The following is a 23,634-nucleotide window of genomic DNA, read 5'->3' as shown; positions in this document are numbered from 1 at the left end:
TGTTAATATTATATAAGGGTCATAACATGCAAGCAAAACCTGTCAACTAGCACCAAGGCGTGTCAGCATTTTTTAGACTTCAAGAGAAACAACACCATGCAGTTATGTGACACTCGTTATACTTGTAGGCAAATTGTCACACTTGCAAAACATAAATCAGACAGCCCACTTTATAGTCCCTTGCTTTACGTGATTTACCACCCCCACCCCATGTCAAAAATTAGGCTACCTGACAGGGAGAATATTTGACACATCAGCCTAAAGCAAGGGGATAAAGAGAAACAGAGACACGGAGACACTACAAAGGGAACAGAGATGTGTAATGAAAGAATAATGAAGAGAACAGATTAGAAGTGGAGGAGGGGAGAACTTTAATTCCAAAGTCAGGGGATGGGTAGCATACAGTGTATAGCCCCAGGGAATAAAAGCAAAGTATAGGCAGGAAGAAAAAAGAGGGGGAGAGATAGAAAGTGAGGGAAGCTGTAATCTTGTATGAATTCTCATGTCTGGTCTCAACGTGGCAGAAAGACTGAATGAAAGATGGGCTGAACTTTCATCCTTCCCCCCTCATGATTCTTTGATCTCTTCTCGTCTCTCGTTCTATATGTGCCCCCCCTCCATCTCTGTCCACTTTAATCTCTCTATATATCTTTATTACCCCCATCTTTCCACTCCTGTCCAGCTCTAATTCTGCCTCTTTCTGTTTCTCGGCCTCTCTCCTCTTGGCTGGACGACAGATGATCGCACAGCTGTTTTCCAGGCATTGATACATAGTGAAGGATGAGTCACTGTGCAGTGATGAAGCTATTCTATGAGGAATTCAACACTACTTTTTGTAATCTGGATCACTTACATACATTAGCTCCACCTGATCAATAGACCCAACAGAGAGTCACTGAGATGAAGTAATCACCATAACTCATCTTTCTATTTTCTATCCTGTCAGTTTTACCTAAGAAGTCATCGATCTAATAGAATGTGAATCTCTATAACAACAATAGTCTGTACAAAACTTAGTGCAATTGTAGTGTTGGTTGTAACTGGACCTAGAGTAGAGTTTCACTGAGACAATAAGAGTTTGTGTCTATTACACTGGGTTCTGCCCGACTGCGTGCTCTGACAGTAACTGTGGGAGGGCGATACCTCATGCTCTGAATGAACAGGGCCAGGCGGCAGGAAATGGTGCTGAACAATATGGGAGTCACATAGCCGCCTCTGTGTCTATAGAGTGGGTCCCGGCATCATAAAAGGTCAGATGTGTGGTCAAGTGCTGCATGGCAGAAGTGTCCACAAGAACTAGGTCATATACTCCACAGGAAAACAACTGTCTTTATGCACCTCCGTTGTCATGGGTTTTAAGGGGAAATACAGCTTGTGATGCAACAGTTCATTTGTAATTCATGAGTTTGCCTCAATACTTAAAAAGCAGAGAGTGTAATCTACAGCCCAGTTGTTCTGCTGCTGCACAGCAAATAATGAAACCACTCCCACAACACTTTGTCAAAAGCCTCAGTGATGATGCTGGGATGTTGGGACATTTTCTGAGTCACAGACGTAAGCCGTGCATTCAAATACAATTCATGTAATATCTCAAACAAAAATCGCTTGATCCCCCTGAAGTCGGTCACTAATTCCATGATATAGAGATGTTCCCAAGCCTCACCAAATATAATTTTTAGCACAGCACAAATAACACGTTCTGTAATTGTGTTTGTTCTATTCAGATTTGTTCAGTATTATTTGTACTGACAAGCCCATGAGGAAAACAGCAAAGAAAATCACTTTTGCTGTGCTTTTCTTCAAAGACTGAGTCTTACATGTTTTAATCCAACAAATCTCATATTTATTCCCATCTATTTTAATACACTATAAAAATATACTTGCAATAATAATTAGGTAGGTAATCCATGCCACTGACTGAACATATCTTGTTTGACATTTTTGTCATAGTGAACATCGTCACATGATAATACAAAGGAAATGAAGCATTACATTAGTGGCTGACTGGCTGCAGCCGTTCATTGTCAGTGTCAGAGAGTCTAAAGGATTGGCTTATTATCTGCTGTGTAGCTATTAATCATATTAATTCAGGTGTACATTACAACCATTATAACATGTCACTGCTTCATTGTTATTCTGACAAACATGCTCACGTCAGCGCTGTTTGCTGCCACACCTCTTTCCCCCTTGCATGATATTTCGTGGTGTTGATTAATAAGCTCTCTCAGCAGAATCCATTGCTGCTTGGATTAACTGAGAGCTCCCTCACACAGCAGACCCTTTCCAATATGTCTAACTATATAACCATTAGCTATAAGCGCACAACTTATCTAATAATAATAATGGCTTACATTTATATAGCGTTTTTTTTTTTTTTTTTTTTTAAAGCCAAGATACCTAAAACGTGTTACAGAAACCATTATTCATTCATACCACATTCACACCTGGTGGTGGCAAGCTGTGTTTGTAGCCACAGCTGCCCTGGGGCAGAAGCGTGGCTGCCAATGTGTGTCAAACGGCCCCTCCACTACTAAACATTCATACGCATTCACACGAGGCAAGGGTGTCTTGCCCAAGGACACTACGACAGCGACTGAGATGGAGTGGGATTCGAACCGCCAATCCTCTGATTATTGGACGATCTGCTCTACCTCCTGAGCCACTGCCGCCTATCTGTTCTTTTTTCTTTGGTCAGTGGCACATATCACAAAAAGAGAAGAGAAAGAAGAGTCTTTTGATTAAATGTATTCATGTATAAATTTGAATGTGGTTAGATCTGCTTCCAAGTTACAACTTAAAAAGGATCTGGACCGCCAACAAAATAAGGCTTCACCTATTCAGGCAATGAAAAAGGAATAAGTCCAGAGAGGTCATCACTCCAGCAACACTAGAGGAGCTTTATTCAACTGATGCCTTTCAGCTAGAGTCAAGAGTTAGGAAATTGAAGCTCAATAAATGACACTAGATTGGAGGTGTGGGGTTAGCGCTACTTTGACGAATAAAAAATTAGGTTGCTGTTCACATGAAGCCTATGCTGAGGTGAAGGAGGAGTTGCGAAGAGATCTCAAAAGGACTGACCTTTAAGGAACTGTTAATAACACAGCCAGAGAGAGTTATTAAGTATTAGTAACTATTCAACAATCCACAGTCGTTCCCAGGAAGTGGGTGTCCAGCTATAGATTAAATGCAGTAGCCTATAATCAATAAGTTATAGAGGATACGGTAATAGAGTAACAGTTAATGTTTAATAATGCCAAGGTGAACCTATACTGTTTCAGAACAACTCTAAAAAACATCCACCTGTTGGAGTGATCCAACAGACCTTCGCCTAGCAGAAAAGACTTGAAATGAAACCTTCACACCAGGCATCCTGTGAAATGTGATTTAGCTGAAGCAGTTCTTTAATAGGGTCCAAAATTCCCCCGGAACATTTTCTCTTACACAAGCTGCTGTTTGAGGTTATTGCTCCCAAAATGTGGTTCCACCTATGTTAAATTCAGGGGTTCACTTATTTTTTTCCATTAGCACTGTGGACATTTAATGGCTGTGCTCAATCAAGAAGTCAAAGATTATTATTGTTTGAGTGAAAGCATAAGTACATTGCATTTTATGACCGATCAATGCCAAAAAGGGTTCTCATACTCTTGCTGACACAAGTTGCCACCTGCCATCATAAATACAGTTTGTGATGCTGTGACTTCAAGCTAGCTCCAGAAATGTGGACACGATTCACTGTCAGGAAACCACTGGACAAGCACAGTGTAAACTCCATTTCAGGGAGGTTTTTAAAGGTATCCAAGAGAAAATTTAGGATCTGCAATAAGGCAGCCATCAAGCATGTTTAATTCGAGCAACTTTGATTTATTCAATTTAAATCCTAACGCTGAGTTTATTATCATTTAATTTCATGCACCATATCAGGTGTAAAAATTAAACTTGATCTTCTTAGCACTTAATGCCCTATTACATCGTTCTCTAACACAAGACAGATATGATCTGATATAAAATTACAAAATGGAAACTTTATCTATTTTGAAAAAGTCAAGCTGCAAAGAAGAACAGGGTGAACAGTTTAATGAGTTTCAAGAGGAGGACAATATACAGATGACTTTGCTACAAAACTCAAATTTAATATATTTTTCTGCTGTTACTCTTTTATGCCGCTTCCTCCTTTATACGTGTGAACCACAGTTGGCTTTTCTTCAGACATCTTTTTCTGTAATTCATGTAAATGTAGCTTTCAGAGGAAAATTAATTAGGAATCAGCTCTTTGCCTTCAAAGTCTCCCAGCGTCTCTGCGCTGCACTTTCTGTTGCTTACAAACACACACATGCACGCACACACTCACAATCCTCCATGCCTGCTGGGCTGTGTGGACTTTATCACGCCTACACCAACTCAGCGTTGGCGTCGTCTCTGCATTCAAAGCCTTGGGGTTTGAATATGAATACATAAACTATTTTATAGAATATTAATCATCCTTCACTATTAAATGAATTGCAGGCAACTGCATTTTTTCGGTGTCTGCCCCGGGGTTATGATAGGGATACAAAAGTAAAACCACCTCTGTCAAAGTTAAATGCAGTGGTTCTGTGAGCAAGTACATCCTTATTTGCATGTTTACACTGTCCCGGTGGGCCTCCTGATGTCACCCACAGCAATGTTAGCCTGGAATTTAAAAGCCCTTTTGCTATGTGCATTCTTAAATATACTCACTTGCTTGTGTAACCAGTGACCTGTCAACCCTGTTCTGCATTTGGAGCCTGACAAGAACACGGTGAGGAGTTTATATCCAATTGTTCAGCATTAGAAAATACGTGCTCTGACAGAAATGGATGCTAACACGATTATGTATCACACCGAGCAGCGTGATTGTTGTTTCTGTGTTCTCTTCTTAAAATATTGATGCTTAAAGTCTGAATCAGTGAAAGATGTTATAAATTTTTAAACATATCAAAGACAGTGAGTCATGGATGAAATAATTTATGATTTAGTGTTTCAGAGCTTATGAGTAGGTAAATATTGTAGCTTTTCAACTCAGATCTGACATTTGCAGAGACTTTTGATCGCAATCGAGTCAACAGCTCGCTCCTCTGTTTGTCTGAGCCCAACCAAATTTGTCTCCATGGCTCTATAATGGAGTTTGATCTGTTTTTCTCTTGCGTGTGCATCTGCTGTAACCCAAGCGAGGGACCCATCTGTGTGTGTCCGATGAAGCCTGAACCATTACATCTCTACTGATGTGGCCCCCCCCCCACGACGGGGGCCAGGGGCAGCGTGTCCCCTGGGAGACGCAGGCCCAGAATGTCTCTCTTTCTTTGTCACCCTCACAAACGGCCCAATCCAACTGATCTACTGTACTGACCGGCAAACTAACCACCACATCTTTCGCTCACTCATCCCTCAGCCCTCTTCACCCATCTCTTGACACGTCCATTCCCCTCTTTTCTCCTTTGTCTGTCTCCCTTTGAGACTAACTCTCCCTCCTCTAGTCTTGCCCATAATGGGGAGGGTAATGATTGCATTACAGTGACAATAACTGTGCCGTGGTGGCTGAGTAACCGTGACACACGCTCACGCACCATAGCCAAGTGTTGCCATTAATATAGACTTCTGTGACTCCACCAGAGGGGAGGGGGAGAGTGGGAAAAGAGAAGAAGGGAAAATTAGGGATGAAGACGCAAAAAAAGAAGATGGGGAAAAAGGCAGCAGTAGGTGGCTGTCAGATGTGTGGAGATTCAATTAGTGGCAAAGGAGAAGGGAGAAGAGGAGAGGAGATGTGGGTTGCTCTGATATGTTAAGGGGTAGAGAGAGTGACAGACAGAAGAGAGAGTGTGAGTACAGCCAGGATCAAAAGAAAGTGATTGAGTGAGAAAAGGGCGGGAGAGGCTGGTGTCTTTCAGACTACAGGAGAGGGGCAAAGAGGAAAAGAGGAAGGAGAGACGGCGAAAGAGCAAGCTGGTGGGGCCCCTCTAGTAACTGACCGTGCAGTTTGTCTAGCTGGGACTGCAGGGTTCGACAGACCACTTGGCGTGATGCGATTTAATGCAACTCCAGAGTGGGCTGCCAATGGGAATGAGATGGTTAAGCGAGGCTGTTTATCACCCTGCACAAAGAGGAGACAGCTGAATGAAGAGGGGAATGAGAAGAACTTTCACTTAGAGCTGTTTCTAGCTGATTCACACAAACGCACAGGGAACACATAAGTGAAGGTTTTGATTATTTGCAATTTCAAGAGACAAAAGACAGATCAGATTTGATCTGTAGCACATCAGATGGAGTTTACGATGGCAACGGCATTAAAGATTAAACAGTCAGATTAAGCGGTCAGCATATTTTGTCACACCTCATTGCCTCTTTGTGAGTGAATTACTTCTGCTGCTGAGCTTGCCCGTTCGAATCAATATCTGTTATTGTAATCAATTGGCAGCAGATGGTTTTCGCCATAAAAGGGATTTGAGTGAAACGTGAGTGGCCGGCCAAACAGAAAGAATACACCAAGAGACCAACTCCATAACAGTAACATCAGTTAGTGCGTGTTCGCTGTTATATTTATATCTGCACTCTTTATAATGGATGATCCTGGAAGATTATATGACTGCTCAAATCCCTTTGTGTTCCATCAGTGCAAAACAATGCAGGACATTCACTGATCATAAGTCCGATTTGACTCACACTTTCTCCGCAAATCAGAGTTCTGATGTCATCAGCACGAGCCAGGCTGTTAAGTCACACGCTCACTGATGACCTCGTGGTCATTTGTCATCGCTGTCAAGATCCGAGGAAGGATGACGCAGCGCTTGACCGCAGGCGGTGATGAATAGATATTTTTCTCTGGCACACGAACGGGAAATGCATGAAACTGGATCCTGGTTTACTGACTCGGTTGCGCAGGGAATGACTCAGGTTTGTGTAATTCTGAACAGTAGTGATTATTCAAAATAAATCATGCTGAAGGTTTCGAGCATCTTAGACAATGTGAAGTGCTGCCTTTTGTGCTGTTTTATCATCTGTTTTTAATTAAAGCTTAAAGGAATATTTCAACATTTTGGCAAATTTTCCCATGTCTTAGGGGTAGGTTTGTTAATATCCCTTTAATCACAAGCCAGACTTTCAGTTCACAAAAGATCACATTGAAATATTTAAGTGTGAAAACACTTAAAATCACCAAGAGAACAACAGCATGTGTTTTATTTAGCTCACGTCTGTTCGACTGATTGACTGTGTTTTCTTGTGTTTCTGTTCTTGTTTTGAAGGTGCTGTGACCCGTTAAAATTCCTCATCTTCCACTGTGCACTTGTGTAAGATTGCATCTGCTGCTTTGCTTCATCATATAATCATTCATTCTTCTACCACTGCCATCCCTCTCTCTCTCTCTTCCTCATGCTCTCCTACCCTCCTCTTGACTGAATGTACATTTTAGAGAAAGTCAAGCCTTGGTCATCTGCATGCACAGCGCCTGGGTTCCAGCTGTGAACGGAGGATTGAAATGGAAATGGGAAGGAGAGAAAGAGCAGATTACGCTCCTCAAACACATGCACTGCCTCCTGGCTGGCCCACCAGCTGAGTAGAGGGAGAAAAGAACATTGGTTGGTGGGTTGGTGGTGGATGATGAGGGCTTGGGGGGGGATTTTAGGCAGCAGCAGTTAAGAGTTAGAGAGCAACTAAGTGAGAGAGTGAGGTCGGCAAAGTAATTTTGGGTAAAAAAGATAGAGAAGGCCGACCTACATGAATTATCCACCATGGGAGGGGGGGCAAAATTATGTAAAACTACACAGAGAATGTTTGAAAGACACCAAGTGTCTGAACCAACCAACTGGTGCCTGTACAGCATACACTAACTCTAATGGACTAGACAGGATTCATGTGAATAAACTCATGCTGACCTCTTAGATAGGACAGGCAGGCAGTTAGGAGCTGGTGGGGATGAGATAATGTGTGGTCAACATTTTACAGTGCGCTACATAAAGCTTCAGATAAGAGGTGTGTCTGAATGATATCTGAAAAGCCAGCTGCACTGTAGTGAGGAGAGTGAACTGTGTTGGAAACAAAGTTGAAGATTTCCGCTTTTAAGCTGAAAAAAGTATTTACAGGCTACGATGTGATCATTTTTCTGTTAAAGTTCATAATTTAATTGAAAATACTCACATGGTGGATCTTCTCACTTAACAATCGAAATATTGAAATTCACTTCAGTCTTAAAAAGACCTCCCAAATGTCAGGGGGCCTGCTGGTACATTGCTATTCATGGGATTCCTGTGTTCTGGTGCAACGACAGTGTGGTTGGTATTGACCTCAGCTGGAAAAGCCAAAAGGGAGAAAAGAGGGGGAGAAAGGGTGGAGGGGAACAAAACAGTATAATGTAAAATCAAATAAAGAAATAATGAAAAGAGAACATGAGACAGAGAAACCAGGAGAACAATTTTTCTATCAGGACTCAGAGAAGCGTGACCCTGTACTTTGCTTCATGCCCATATTCAGCAGGGCCGGAGGCGAGTGCATATTGTTAACCTAATGTGGTACCAAACCTCTGCCACAGCAGGACCCTGCCATCAAATTAAATTCTCTCAGAGGATGGATCCCTGTGGGGTGCCTTAGTTTCTATGTGGGTGCAGTGCGATTTGTATGATTGTCGTCAGCGGTCAAATGCAGGAATAGGCCTCAGAATCCCAACAGGTCACAAATGGCCCATAATCTCGGCTCACAAACCAGCACATCTTGCAAATACTGCATCCAGACTCATTGTGTGAAATTGGAATGCAAAATTGGGCATTTTTTGTGGAATGTGCAAAAATGTGCTAAATCTACATTTGCACTGGTTTAAAAAAAGAAGCAATATAATTTCTCAGGAGATGTTTTGACAGAAAACTGTGGGTAAAGAGATGAGGAAGCTTTGAAAGCAGCTCAGCAGTTAATAAGATTTCCACTAACACAACCTTACCTATCTGTCACACAGTTTTTGCACGCACACATTTACAAAGGCAATGTCTGAGATTTTGTCTCTCAGTCTCTCAGTCTCCCTGCCTCTACTCTCTCTCTCTCTGACATGCACATGGAAGACAGTGGCCCATTGACAACAGCGAAGGATAGGCAGGTTTATCTATCTCCACAGTGAAGTGAGATACACAAACAAAAGCCCATTGACAGACCGAAGGTTGTCCAAGGACAGGCTTATTATAAACAAATGTATTCTTGGAATTAGTGGCAATCTATGAAAAATACAAAAAAGAAACAGAGACGTGATGTACCAACATTATCAAGGTAAGAAAAAAGAAAAGCGAAGGAATAACACAATAGAGTGCAAAAGTTGTACAGCAGAGAAGGAGTGTTGAAAGGAAAATGAGGAGAACGTAAAAGACGGGAAGGGAAGTAAGACAGAGAGAGAAAATAAGGGCATGTTGGAATTGGTCCAGGGGGAGGAGGGGAGAGGACGCTGCGTCGAGTCAAGGAGCTCACTGTCTGTGTGTAAGAGAAAAGTATAGCACACAGTAGTAGCTACAACAGCAGCCTGAAATGAGTTCCCTAACCTCTGCAACCCCACACTAAACACACTCAACCGTTCACACACAAACACTTCACACCTGGGTCATGTTGACCTGAATGAAAGTCTATCAAACAGAATATGTACAGTGACTATACAGCCAGTCAGTGAAGTAGTACACTGCTCAATCCGTACAGCACCACAGCTTCATCTAGTTCACCGCCCAAAATTTAATTGGGAAACATGTTAGCGAGTCACAAGATAATCACACTGAAGCCACACACACACAGGGGTCACTGTTATCTAGACTGTGTAGTGTGGAAATACTGCCTAAATGAAGTCCTAGGGGGGCTAGAGTCACCAGATATAGCCAATATACTGTTCAACAACAATTTAAATACTTAGACTGATTTGCTGATGTATCTTCCCAACCCACTAAGGGTTTTGTTAGACACATTTAGTTGCACTTGATTTGTTATCATCTGGCTAAACAGAGGACAAAGTACTCACATCCTATAAATGCAGCAGTACATAACTGCATGATGCATTCAAATAATAATGATTAAAAAAAACATACACATTTATCAGCAAAATAAAATCCTTGTGCTTGTTAGGCAGAATGACCCCCATCAGTTTTATGTTTATGTACATTTTATACTGAATATTGTTACTGAAATATTATGCAGCATTTTATGTTGTAGCTGGGGATAGTACAGCTCCTACTTTATATCTTGTGGGGCAGATTAATCTTAACAATGCATTATATTTTACAGGCTGGTCATATAATATTTTCTACAGTGTAAAAAGCAAAATAAATTGTCCTTTGAAACTTTTCCAACATTGGCAGCAGCAATCCCAGTTTTCTTTACTTAAGATTAAAGATGTCCTGTTATTAAATGTGCAATGACCTATTTTGCGTCACTTGATAAACACTACTGAGAAATGTTTGAATCACATTTTGCTAATAATGACACTGAAAAAGGTACATCTATTCATGTGTTTGCTTCCTGTGTACTACCGTTCATGAAAACCATTTCAATCAAATTGCAGTCTGCACTCTCTGATTGCATGAAACATGTCCACACAAACATCATCATTTTCCCTGGAAGAAGAGAGGCGTAGGCAAGTATGGCAAGTATGGCACGGAGGCAATGCAATGCAGGTTGAGAGCTTTTAGCTGTGATAAGGCATGATAAAGCTGGAGGAAGGAGAAATAGGGTAGTAGTGGTACAAAAGGATAAAGGATTAAGTGGAATGGGAGAGAGAAGATAGAGGGAGAACATGGACGTACAATAGGAAGGCTGAACAAGAAAGATCATAGAGTGATGAAGTTAGAGTGTGAGGGATTGTTGGCATTGGTGGAGAAAGAAGCATGGACTGAGAGAAAACACAGAGGGTGACAAGTCAGAAAAAGTTTTGTTTAACTGAAGCTTTGCTAAAGTCTCAAGTACCATAATCCGGGTCATGCTATTTCTTGCTACACAGTGCTACACAAAGACAACTGGAATTGCCTGAGGTTGAAGATAAGATGATGGGGGTGTCGAGTGGCGCAGTAGGTTGAGCAGGCGCCCCATATATAGAAGCTTCAGTCCTCGCTGTAGTGTACCCCGGTTGGAATCCCGCACCGGGCGGCCCTTTGCAGCATGTCATTCCCCCTCTCTCTCTCTGCCTCCCCATTTCCTGTCTCTCTCAACTCTACTATCCAAAAAATAAAAACAAAAAAAAAGCCCAAGAGCAAACTTTAACAAAAAAAGAAGATGAGAAGGTGATGAAATGTCTTCAAGTATCTTTAGGAAGTCCAGTTACTTTTGCATTTACACTTTCACAGGGGGAACTATACAAGCTGGTTAGCTTTTTTTCCCACTAAAGTTTGAGAGAGCATATTTTCATTGTAGTAAAAACTCACCGCTAACCCTCCTCCTTCCCCACCGGCCATACGCATTTGTTTTCAACACAGCCGACGAGAAGGCAATCCATGGATCAATTTCTAGGTGGGTAACATTAAAGAGATTACAGATCACCTGGCGTGTTTGTGTCTTAGTGCCATAAGGCAGTCCATGTTTCTTTCGAGGCGATCTCTGAGACTAAGGCAGAGAGCCTCCCCGCAACAAGTCATTTAACCATCACAATTACTCTGAAGCTTTGTAATTAAAGTGCAAATATTGTATAGTTCCCCCCTTTAATGTTGGATTAATTGAAAAAAATATGTCTCTATCGTACCTCAAGCTTTTGTTGCAAAGAAGACAAAATAAAGTAGAGCATAGCAGACATGACTGCCGTGATATAACTGATCATTTTGATGTTATGTTCAAATAATCAAATTAATAGATTTGACTCTAGGATCAGTTCTGCCCTAACTTGCCACTGCCAGGAGCCTGAAGCAAACCCTTTCCCACTTGAGCTGCTCGTATTTACAGTAAATCCAACAGGACGTGAAACTCAGCTAAAGGCCATGGAGTTGTGGGATAGCTCAACCCATCATTGTAAATGGAGCATGCTAATAGGGATCATCTCATGCATGTACTTAACCTTGAAAATATTTCTGCATAAACCTTGAAAAAAAAAAAACGACAGGAAGAACGACTTGTCGGGACTGTGGGTAATGAGAAATGTGGATTTTGAGATACTGAAGCCGCTCTGTGGCTTAAGCTCATACGTGGCCTGGTCAGTTTCTGACACCTGACTGGCATTTCTTTGGAGATTTACCCCGCCTCCCGTGGACATGTAGGAAGATAGGGGGAGACAGTGAGGGAGATATGAAATGAAATGATGGACCACAGAGCTACAAACATGCGCACTTCTCCCACCTCAGTCTGTCTGTGTCAACTATCTCCACAGCCAGTCGGTGTCACACTGGTGTCTAGCTGTCTCCCCCTGTCACTCTTTTGTTCGGTGCTGAAGAAAGCATTGGGCCGCAGCATCAAAGTATGAATGACTTGAAAGCTCTGATCTGGATGTGCACGCACACACACACACCATAGAAACGATACGGGCTGCACTCACACACACGCATATACACAGAAGACACACTGTGCAATTCAGTCAGTTCGGCTGCCTTTGTAGACAGCATCTGTTCTGTGCCCCGTCATCTTGCCTTTGCACCCCCACCCTCTGTGACAGGTGGAGGGGATTCAGGCTCAAGCTAAGACGACACACACATAAAGCTCACAGAGACCCGCAAGTCACCGATACACAGCCAGTGTTTTGCCTACACACACACACACACACACTCACACTCTCGTATATACACACCTGCTGTGGGGCAGTGCTACAGTGCCCCGTGGTGCCAGGCAGGCTGAGCGGCACATTACATGTTTATACCACCTGCTCTCCGGCCAAACAGACCGGGGGATTAGAGCTGACAGCACACAGAAGTGCAGCAACACACATCCAGCAGACAGATGTATATAGGGCCACTAAAACTATCCAGAAAGTCAGTAAGGTCAAACTTATTCTTTCTCCCACTCACACAAAGGAACACCATGACCATCCATCAATCAGGTTTTACACACCCTCTGGGACAGATAAGGGTGTAAAGCCTTACTTTATGTAGCTGTGGAGTTTTCTCACTCACAGCCTTGTAATGCAGAAGGAAGCAGCTCAGCTCGCTGCGGAGAAAACACAGACCTTTTGGCCTCGAACTAATTTCTATAAACACACTCTTGTAGACTAGGGCTGACCCTAGCCACACAGCATCAACAAACTTTATGTGGCCTCTGCACCATGTCCGATGTGTTAGCTTAACCACTGGCTTGTATAATATAACTTTATTGAAGCTCAAGTTACACAACATACAGTGGTTTTATAAAGTTTTAAGACCCACTCTGTTTTCACACAAATACTACTTCTGCCAGAGTGGTTGTGTTTTCACTTGTGGCTGTTGGTGGTTTGATTGTCAGCAGGATTACACAAGAAGTACTGAACTGATTTGCAAATTTAATGGAGGGCTGGGGTGTGGACCCCATTAAATCTTTTTGCTGTCGATCCAGTTTAAGGGGTGGATCCAGGAATATCGTTATCATTACCATTAATGTTGCAAGATTTTACAACATTTCAGTAAATGATTTACGGATCATCTTGTAAGAACATGTGCATGATGTTGACAGTCATTACACACACATCGATGATTGTTTTCCCTTCCAGAAGTATGCACTTTTTCCAGTTGTGTTGTAGGCTACATTTAATTTCAAATGGATAACATTTACATTTTTCATAGAAATCTAAGATGACGAGGAGAAAACATCTAAAGATTTTTTAATTAATCATAATTCTTAATTAATTAAATCAAAAAATGAATCAAAAAGGTGACTTGAGTCCACCTTTGACATACTAATTGATTGGACATAGTTTAGAAAAGGCAAATACCTGTCTATATTACATGTCGAGACAAAAGCCATGAAGTCATTGGAACTCTTTGATGACCTCCATGATAAAATCGAGGCCTACATAAGGACAAAGATATCAAGGATGTCAATTTTGAGTGTTCTTAAGAAAATATTGTCAATCATTATGAAATGATGAATGAATGAATAGTTTGAAACCACCAAGATTCATCCTAGTGTTGATCATCTGGCCAATCTGAGAAACCAGGGATGCCAAGAGCCCATAGTCTCGTCACAAGTCTTCTACAGACAACTAGGGCCAACCATCTCAGCAGCCCCCCTTCTTTAATCAGACTTAAATGGTTAAGTGGCTAGACAGAGGTCACTTTGAGTCAGAGGCATATGACAGAAAACCACAACAAGTCAAACTGTGTGGTTGACACTTAACACTGCTCATCATCTGTATGATGAAAACCCGACTGAGGCACATGGTGGCATTGGCATCGTGCTATGCGTGTCCTTTTAAGTGACAGGGGGAATGGTTAGATTTGGGGATGAAAGAAAAGTGAATGTGAACTGAGCCTGGGGCGATAGTTCACCTTTCAGCATGAAATTGACCAGAGGCATACACCCAAGACAATGCTGAGGCAGCTTTTGGATATTAACTGTCCCTGTGTGGTTCAGCCAAAGCCCAGACTGAAATCCAACTGGACATCTGGTGAGAAACTTGCACTTCTCAGCCATTCTGTGGTTTACGAGGATCTGCCGGGATGAATCTTGAAGACCCTTGGCCAAAAACACAAAGGGTCTTCAAAAAAATACTCAATTCTGGTTCTGAGAGACTCTAGTCTTCTATGTTTAATTTGAAATGTTTTCAAGCTGTCTGTATTGAATGTAGAGTTACCCACCTATAATTACCTCCAGAACACAATAAACTGTGAAAAAAGTTAAGAGGTCAGATTTTTTTACTGAAACCACTGCACACAAACAGAGATAAATACCCAAGATTACTATCATGGGTTTGAAAGAGAAGGGAAAAAAATTTCTTTCACACAGACTGAATGAGATTGAGGGCCTTGAAAATATTGAATGGAAAGAAAAGAACATGCTTTGATAAGAAAACACTGTAGATCACAAGAAAAACATTGTGTTGTGCAACGCAAGGGCCTGCTATATCTTAACTAAGCCTGCTGTGTATTCCATGGGATCTGTATCCAATTTCCCAAGAAACTTACAGTGACTCATGTACCAGAGATGGGGAATGCTGGGAAACTTACTGAGGTATGTCATGTCTTCAGAGGAAAATATGCCACAGGGCAAGAAGCTGTGGATTGACAATGTGTGTGTATATGTGTAGCAGTCCTCCTCGTGATAGTGGTTCTATTTTGGAGACCTGTGCAGCAGAGACATTTCTTAGTTATCTGCTGTTTCCAGCCCCGAGGAGGTGCGAGGCAGGTCTGCATCCATTCTCAGTGTGATCAAACTGAGCTGCCAAAGAACTGGGAGAATGAGTAGGTGCAACCACCTCCACACACACACACACATACAGGCAAAACAAACCACTTGGATGTGCATTTGTTCAGGTGGTAATTGTTCCACAGCAGTAATTACTATAGTGAAGTCTGATAATTACACTGAAAATAATGACATATCGGTGCGTAAGCAAGGTGACTGACTAGAGCTGAAACTGCAGCAGAAAGACATTATCAACACGTATGGGTGTTGCTGAGCGCATTGTCAGCATGTACACACATGCTTTTGAACAGGAGCAAGGGAAACAACATGGCAGACCTCCTCTGGTGGATTCCATACATTTCTTTGTACTCCTCAAGGACATGTTTATCCTTCCCTCTCCCCCAAATGACAGGGTGGAAGAAAAAGAGGGATCATGAAGGGGAGAAGAGGGGGGAGAGAGGGATGGGCCAGGGGAGGGAGAGACGATGGGTTCAGGTGTTCAGGAACAGCTGGTCTCCAAATGAAAAAAAAGAGTGGGTGGATGAAAGACAGTGATGGAGGGGATGAGTGAGAGAGAATGGGAGGGGGTGTATAAAAAGACTAGAGATTAATATTTCCTCAGAGATGTGTAGAATAATTGTTTATGATGACTGACATTATAAAATAGACAAGACAGCTGTGTGCTCAGCTCAGGCGGATGTGCACTGTCTGATGTGTTGTGTACACAGACAGACCGATACAGTGTACGGCAGACTGGCACAGCCAGCAGACTCACGGTCCAGGGATGTATGACACATGATATCTTGCAAACACAGGACCAAGTGTAAGCTCACAAACACACACAAAAGCGCAGGCTGTGTACGACAGCTCAACTCCGTCTGCAAACAATGCCTTCTGGTTGTTGATCTTCAAATCTGGACATGAATTCAGTTAACAACATAAAAGCAATCTGTATTTTCTCAAAGGGGACATAGATACACGATTGCTACGCTGCACTCCCTCCCCACCATTCTCATTTGGTTGTGCTTGTAGTTTCATTGCCCCAAGGCTAGCTGAGAAATGAAAAAAAAAGCCAGCACATGAAGCTCCACTGGCCCATACTGAAAGTGAGAATTAAAATAGATTGGATATTTTACAGTCAATTGCCTCTGTGTGTTACATTTCTGTGGAAAGCTCCTGAAGCCGTTTCAATGAAAATACAAAGCATAGTGGACTACTCACAATTTCAGCACTGAAACATAAAAAAAAACTGCTGACAGAATAAGTAACCCTTCACCTGCACCTTTAAATTTAATTTAATCTAATTATAAGGATGACTACTTAACTATTCCTTTTAAAATCATGACATTGCTGCTAGATTACTCAGTGCTACCACTTCTGGCACCTGCAAAGGCGCCTCTGAAACAATCACCCCAGAGTTCATGTATAGGCATGATAGATATTCTATAGGCTTTGGCACCCTCTGCAGGATTTTAGAAGCACCGCCAAATTAAGGCAGTCAAGTGCTGTCATTGATTGAGCTTTGTGCTACAGAATGTGCTACTACATCTCCACTGAGGAATGCAAGAGTGCTGCCTCAAGTTGCCCAAACTGAGAACCAATCACATGAGAAATTTAAAAACTTTATAGGTGGTTTATTCTCAAATACAGCTATGTAACTAAATCTTCCATTTAAGTTGTTTTCATAAGTCACATTGGGCATTGTTAAGCACCATTAAAGGCCTTCATATAATGAGGAACCCAACTTCCACACAAATAAAATTACCACTGGCCTAGGCTCTTCAGGCACCTTTTACACAATGTCCCAATTATCTTAGCAGTAACAGTAAAATACACAAGTACTTTTTGCTCCATGGCATTATCCTTGCTAACTTGGTATATAGTACCTGTTGTTGGCCGTGCAAGTCTGTAGATGGCACTGTGGCCCTGAATGAACCCACTAAATCATGACATCATTCCTTACCAGCTATTGAAATGATGACTATGTTGCTTATGGACATGCAATCATCCACCTTTGTTAACTGAACAATTCCCCCTTTGTAATTGTGGAATCGTGGATCAATCAGTGCAAACTACATCAGATACAAGAACACGGTGGCAAGAACAAAAGATTAATGTGGAAGCATAAGTGGTATAGCGACAGCGGAGAGCATTTGGCCACTGATGAGAAGCTGTATTGGCTCACTGATGGATCAACTCCAAGGAAGCATTTTCAAGCTGCTCGATCGAACTGCACCCCGTAGTGAGCTTTTACTGGCTAAAGGATGTGAGGATCTGAAACATTACAACAAACGGTCATTCAATGCCCTTTAGACTAAAGGACATTCAAGCTAAAGGATTGTCAAAAAGCAGCTGGTTTTAGGAGTGTTCATATTTATTCCTGTCCATTTTTGGCCAACACATTTGTCTGAGCAAGGTCGATGAAATGCAAGTCCAAAATAAAACAAAAAAACATTAAAGCCATTTCTTAAAACCAGACAGGGTGCATCTAGACAGCACTTCAGAATACTGAACGGACTATTGTTGTCCTCAGCTCCTTGTAGTTCACACACAGTAACAAAGACACACACAGCATTTGACTTTCTCCAAAAAAGATTTATTAAACAGTTTTCTTGTTTGCAGCTGCAACCTGTGGAAAAGACAAAACAAAAAAATTACATGAAACATATGCATAAGATACGTCTTAGGGGCAGAGGGTATTGCATTGCCTTTATAAAATTTCAAACTGAAATCCAATTACTTGCAGAAGGGGGTGGGAATTATGTTTAAATAGTTTCATCATGCTGCCATAGAGCTGTGAATTATCCCAATTATTTGAACAACCAAATGAAAGTTCTCCTCTGCTTAATATTCCACTGTTACTATCCTGTTCACTTTAAAATTTCTGACCACATTATACGCAATGTTGTGTTTCAGCGGGACCCGTGCAACTTAAGGGAGTAAGATGCTATCAAAATGCAATTTCATGGGGACTTTAGAGTCAACACAGTCTGGAAGAAAAACTACGTTCCAGTTGCTGCCAAAGACATCCTGAACAGTCTACTGACAGTACATGGCAGGAACTTCAATTGCAAGGGAAAGCATCAATCTCTTAAAAAGCCATCAGAAACTACAACACACAAGGGGGATTCGTAAGAAGGTAACGAAGCCCACACCAACATGCTTCCTGCCAGTTTTGTGCAGCAGGCCGGGCCCAGGTCTGCTCATCTGCATATTGCTCATTAGCATGGGTAAACAAGAAGAAAACTGGTGCCATACGGCGGACTTGCCAAGCATGAAATTCCCTCCTCATGTTTACCCCCTTTACCCTTGGATTATCACAACGCTGCTGCTTTTCTGATTTTTGACAAGGCTCAACTGCGATTTTTTTTCTTCAGTAAAACAGGCGAACAAGGAATTCCAGTACTGTGCCATCCACGACACATAACTGACTTGGTTGGCAGAGGAAATGTTGCCCAAGGACAAGTGCTTAAAAAAGCCTTGCATGCTGAAGTGACACTGGGGCTGTGTACTCCCACAACAGACACGGTGTTGCATCAAAGCAAAGGGATGATATTTCTGTGATCACACTCGCTGAAGGCACCACCCCGAGAGCGCCTGAACATCACATAAAATGGCAAAGTGTATCATACACAGTCACTCACTGAAACCAACCTTTGCCCAGCCTGCATGAACTTGTGATGACATTCAAAAGCTGCGGACGCTTGATACTAGAGCATTTAAACCACAGCAGTAGGTTGAACACTTGTGCATGTGCTTTAGCTGTTCAGTACCAGTTACTACTGAAAGTTTTGGGAAGTCTGTTGCCCTGTAACAAGTAGAGGAAAAGGAGGTCTGGTGGGATTCAACCAGCACCATTTATTGGAGTGAGATGAAATGGGTCTACACCACTACACAGACCTCAGATGAATTCAGGGGATATTTTTAATGCATATTGGGTGTTAACATATTAACCAATGTCATAATCACACTATGCATAACCTGCAGACCTTACTTGCTGTGCTTAAAAAACACAACTAACTGGTTTTGTCATACCCACGGCTACTGGTACAGCAATTTGTGATAAGTCTTATATAATAAATAATAATCACCAATTACCAACATCAGTGCCAGTATTTCATATTGTCTGTATGCAACATCACCCAACTGATCCATCAGTTTCAGTTCCCACAACAAACATTCATACATTTTTCACCAACTCAAAAAAACTCCTCCACCCCATTTTCAAATGATCTGTGTTGTCAGGCTGGGCTTAGTACACAATGTTCACTGTCACACTGAGAAAATGTTATCTTTTGTAGGGATTCATCAATACATTTAGCACCTCATTTAATATAGTTTGGTGCATGAGCTGATCGACTCAGCAGGGCAAATCACTTTAACAGCATCCAAGATATTAATAACCCAACTACTTAAACCATTGATAATTGGAATGTTATTCAATCACGTACGGTTTTGATTTGACTTTCAGTAACTCAGAAACTCTCAAATAATTAAGTTCTTATATGCACGTCAACGTAATCAGGGAAAATTTCTCACCTGGCCAGCAATTCTATCCAGGTCTCTGGTTCCCTGGGAGGTCAGTCTGCGACCACTGAGCAAAAATAAAGAACAGTAAAAATCAAAACAGGAAATAGAGGGACACAATGATACATCAAAGCATGCATGTTTAACAGGAGGGGGATCAATGTATAAAATGTTTAAGTCTTCAACATCTCTTCTATTAGGCCACTTGACTTTAGTATTTGTCAAGGAAGGCCGCTGATCAATTCTCCATCCTCTACACATTGGCTAAAAGCACTTATCAACCCTGAAACAGAGACTAACTCAAAATGGAATTTCACTTTCCTGCCCACTTGAAACAAATGAAAACGAAGCCAATCAATTAGTCTTCTCGTTAGAGAGTGATTGTATTGAAGGTTCAATGCAAACTCTACCTTTTACATTAAGGTTTTGAAGTTATTCAGCATGAAATAGATAGTATATTTTGCATCTTGGTTAAACATGGATTAAAATGCAGATGCAAGTTGAGGACTATGTGGGTGGAGGTTTGTATGAACATTGCCCAGAGATCACATCATGCATTTGCCAATTTATAAATGTTGTCAGCTTTCACTGCACACAGACAATGCATATCAAAAAAGGGCTAGGGGTAAGAATTAACAGAATTGCATGTGCATGTTGTGTAACAGTCAAATAAGTAAATATATTCAAAAATATTGAGTTTTCGATGCTTTCAAGACTGGATAGATACAGCAAAAGAGACACTCACCCATTGGGATCTTTCTCAATCATCTTGAGCAGCTCAAGGGCCTGCAGCACCTTACGGGCCACATTCTTGGATCCTACACTGTAGTGGGCAGGGCACACGCCGTTCCTTTGACGACTTCCATAGATCTTGGTCATGGAGCCAACACCAGCACCTCCACGGAGGTACAGGTGGCGGACTGTGGATGCTGAGGGAGCAGAGATAGTGGTAGCGTTAGTTGTGATGCAATAGTCACTCAACATGATCGAAATTGGATAGTTAAGAGTACCAATTTCATTGTCTAATTTTTTTGTAAGTATGCCCTCTCTAGAAAAATTATGCGTTAGACATTTTGAAATTGTTGTTTCATGATTGATTCAACAGTAATAAACATTTACGGGCTCCATCACTGAATAAGTGTGAAGAAAAATGCCTTCTGGACACCTATCACTGCAGATCAAGCTAAAAACCAGCCGAGTGTGATGATGCTACCTCACCAACTGATGCATCTTCAGCACATACATGGCTTTGTGCTCTCAGTGAGACATCAAGGAAAGTAATTCCAGTTAATATTTCATTTAACAAGACACTAAAGTTGGGAATCAACAGTGAATGCGTTTTTTTTAGACTTCAATGAGCACTGACAGTTCAATCTTTTACACATTTACAGTAATAGATTAAAGAAACTGTCTTGGAAAATGCAAAGTAACGACACGATCTTCATGTCTCTTTGCTTCAAAACCGATTTGAATGTCTGCATGAAAAAATATTGCAGGACTATACAGGGATGCAAACGGGTCAGGAGAGGAATTGCCTGGCGGGGGGGGGGGGGCTCACCATTGACAAATAATTACAGTATCACGGAAAAGTCAATTTCCAGTAGTTCAACCCCAACCAAGTATTGAGTGCATATAGATGGACATAGTTTTCAGAAGGCCAACATTTCTATATTAAAAATGCGTAAAAAATCCTTTGCAATATTTCAATTTGGGAGATACTGAATTTTAGGTCTTCACTGAATGTTAGTCATAATTATTACTATTAAAATAAACTGAATAAATAAAGACATGGGACATCACACATCAGTGTGTAATGGACATATAGGCCTATATAATGTGTTAGTTTCACTTTTTGAATTGAACACATTCTACATCGCAGAGGCGATGTCCTTCCACTTCCTTCACCTCTGAAACGGGGCAGAGCTCCATGGGAAACACCTGCCTGACACAGCAACGTACGTAGGGAACCGTGAATGTCCGCGACGCACAGCTCCACGGACATGCACGGGGGAAAAAACGCTGTTGCACCGAATGCACGCGGCTACGCGCCGCTTTGGGTAACGAGTAAACGAGTCGCGCGTCTACATGGGAGGTAGGCTGTTATCAGTATAATCAGAAACAACCATGAATGAGTTCGCCTCAGTTTCATGTGATTGTCACTGTCAGCCTGTTGGGTCTGACCCGAGCTGAAACGCTGAGACCCCCCCCTCAAAACAAAAACTCTTCGGAAAAAAGCGAGTTTCGCTTTTCGGCGCGCTGTTTGCATCCCTGACTATAGATCATTCTCCTAAATCCACTGCAGTAATACTAAGGTGCCTGAAGTGGCAGAACACAAGAAACTTGTTAGACTTTTTGTTGAAATTTGAAAATCTCCCAGTGGATATGACAGCCTCCACAACTATGTGAAATCTAACATCCATACATTCACATTAGAGATGTAACAGTCAGTCCGTCAACAAGACAGCAGCAACTCCCATTAGGAGCAAATGGTTGACTTATTCTGGATTCAGTATCACACCTTTAACTGACACATGTTGAATATTAAGAACAGCAATATCTCTAATCTAAAAAGAGATGCAGTGACCAGTTGGACAACCAAGCAAATAAATACTGACACTTACCAGCTCTGATGTAGAACCAGTTCTCATCACTGGGGGCCAGCTCCTTGTGCTTACCCAGCTTGACCAGGTCTACCCAGTCAGGCACCTTCAGCTTTCCTGACCTGGAAAGAGGAGAGATGCATCAGCATGATGTCCACCAGACTAGGCAGCCACATCAGTATTTCGTTAATATATGCCAGCAAATCTCCACTTTGAGAAATCCATTTGAACTAAATACAACTCCAATGGACTTTTACAATGACAAAATCAAGTTTGGTAGCAAGTTTGCTACCATTAGACTTACTTCTTCAGGAAAGCCGCCAGGGCACGGACAAACTCCTGCTGGTTGACGTCTTTCACTGTGACACCAGGCATCTGAACAAATAATACACCAATATTACTTTCACCATAGCCAAACGCGTTCTAAGTAAATAAAGTGAGTCAACACAGCCCTTTTTATTCTTCAGACTGTAGAAATTAATTTGCTGGCTAAAATAATGTTAACGTGATCCTTCTAAACACATTACTATGTTGTATGGGCTCGAGTGACACGCTCAGCATAAATCAAAATGTGATGTTGCTGTAACAATTTAGTACAAACAGAAACATTTCAGATACATGCGTCCGGGCTCTCGAGCACACGCTTTCAGCCGGCTTTAGCCATCCTTAGAGCGAGCAGTACGCTAACTTAGCTGGCTGCGGTACCCGTCTAGGAGCAAGCCCCTGTAGATGGTGACTTTATTACCTAACCACACAAGGGACCATTCAGTTAGATCCCGACGACCTGTAAACGTTTTGTGTTTTGGACGTGTATATTTGCTTAATAATTCAGCAATTAATGTAGGGGGACTCGGGAGAGTTAGCCACGAGCTAACAGGCCCCAACGCGGTAGCATGGGGGCAGCCATAACCAGCAGACAGATAGTACGAGCGCAGCCATGGAATATATCTTTTAAAAAATAGATGAACAGATCGTATAACCTCACATAAAGCTCCATAATTTTATTAATCTACACCTTATATCCTACCTGACCCCGTTTCGCGTCTGTTTGCTATAATTTGAAGCAATTTTGAGCCAGAATATCGAGAAGGGGAAAAGTAGAGCGTTACCTTGCTTGTGGACAGCGAAGGGAAGAGGGTGGAACGGGGTTTCCAACTCGTGTTAAAACGGGCAAATCTCGTTCTATTAACGCGAGATCACAGCGTTGTTTTTTCCAGCGATGAGGCTCATCACAGTCACATTGTAACTC

At 41.9% G+C, this 23,634-nt stretch overlaps 1 protein-coding gene across 1 annotated transcript; it reads right to left on the bottom strand.

Moving 5' to 3' along the window:
- Positions 1–17,832: 17,832 nt before the first annotated feature.
- Positions 17,833–23,521, bottom strand: rps19 (ribosomal protein S19). The gene is made up of 6 exons (XM_085801130.1): positions 23,495–23,521; positions 22,690–22,760; positions 22,407–22,507; positions 20,531–20,714; positions 19,798–19,852; positions 17,833–17,887 (listed from the first exon to the last, which is right to left on the bottom strand). The coding sequence occupies exons 2-6, from the start codon at positions 22,758–22,760 to the stop codon at positions 17,858–17,860; spliced, it is 441 nt and encodes a 146-aa protein (XP_085657256.1). The 5' UTR covers positions 23,495–23,521; the 3' UTR covers positions 17,833–17,857.
- Between the last annotated feature and the right edge of the window lie 113 nt (positions 23,522–23,634).

This window comes from Trachurus japonicus, chromosome 16 (genome assembly GCF_045865225.1).
Source record: "Trachurus japonicus isolate A0001 chromosome 16, Traja_1.0".
In the NCBI taxonomy this organism is placed as follows: Eukaryota; Metazoa; Chordata; class Actinopteri; order Carangiformes; family Carangidae; genus Trachurus; species Trachurus japonicus.
Note: the sequence above shows the minus strand (reverse complement) of the source record. Positions and strands in the feature narration are given on the sequence as shown.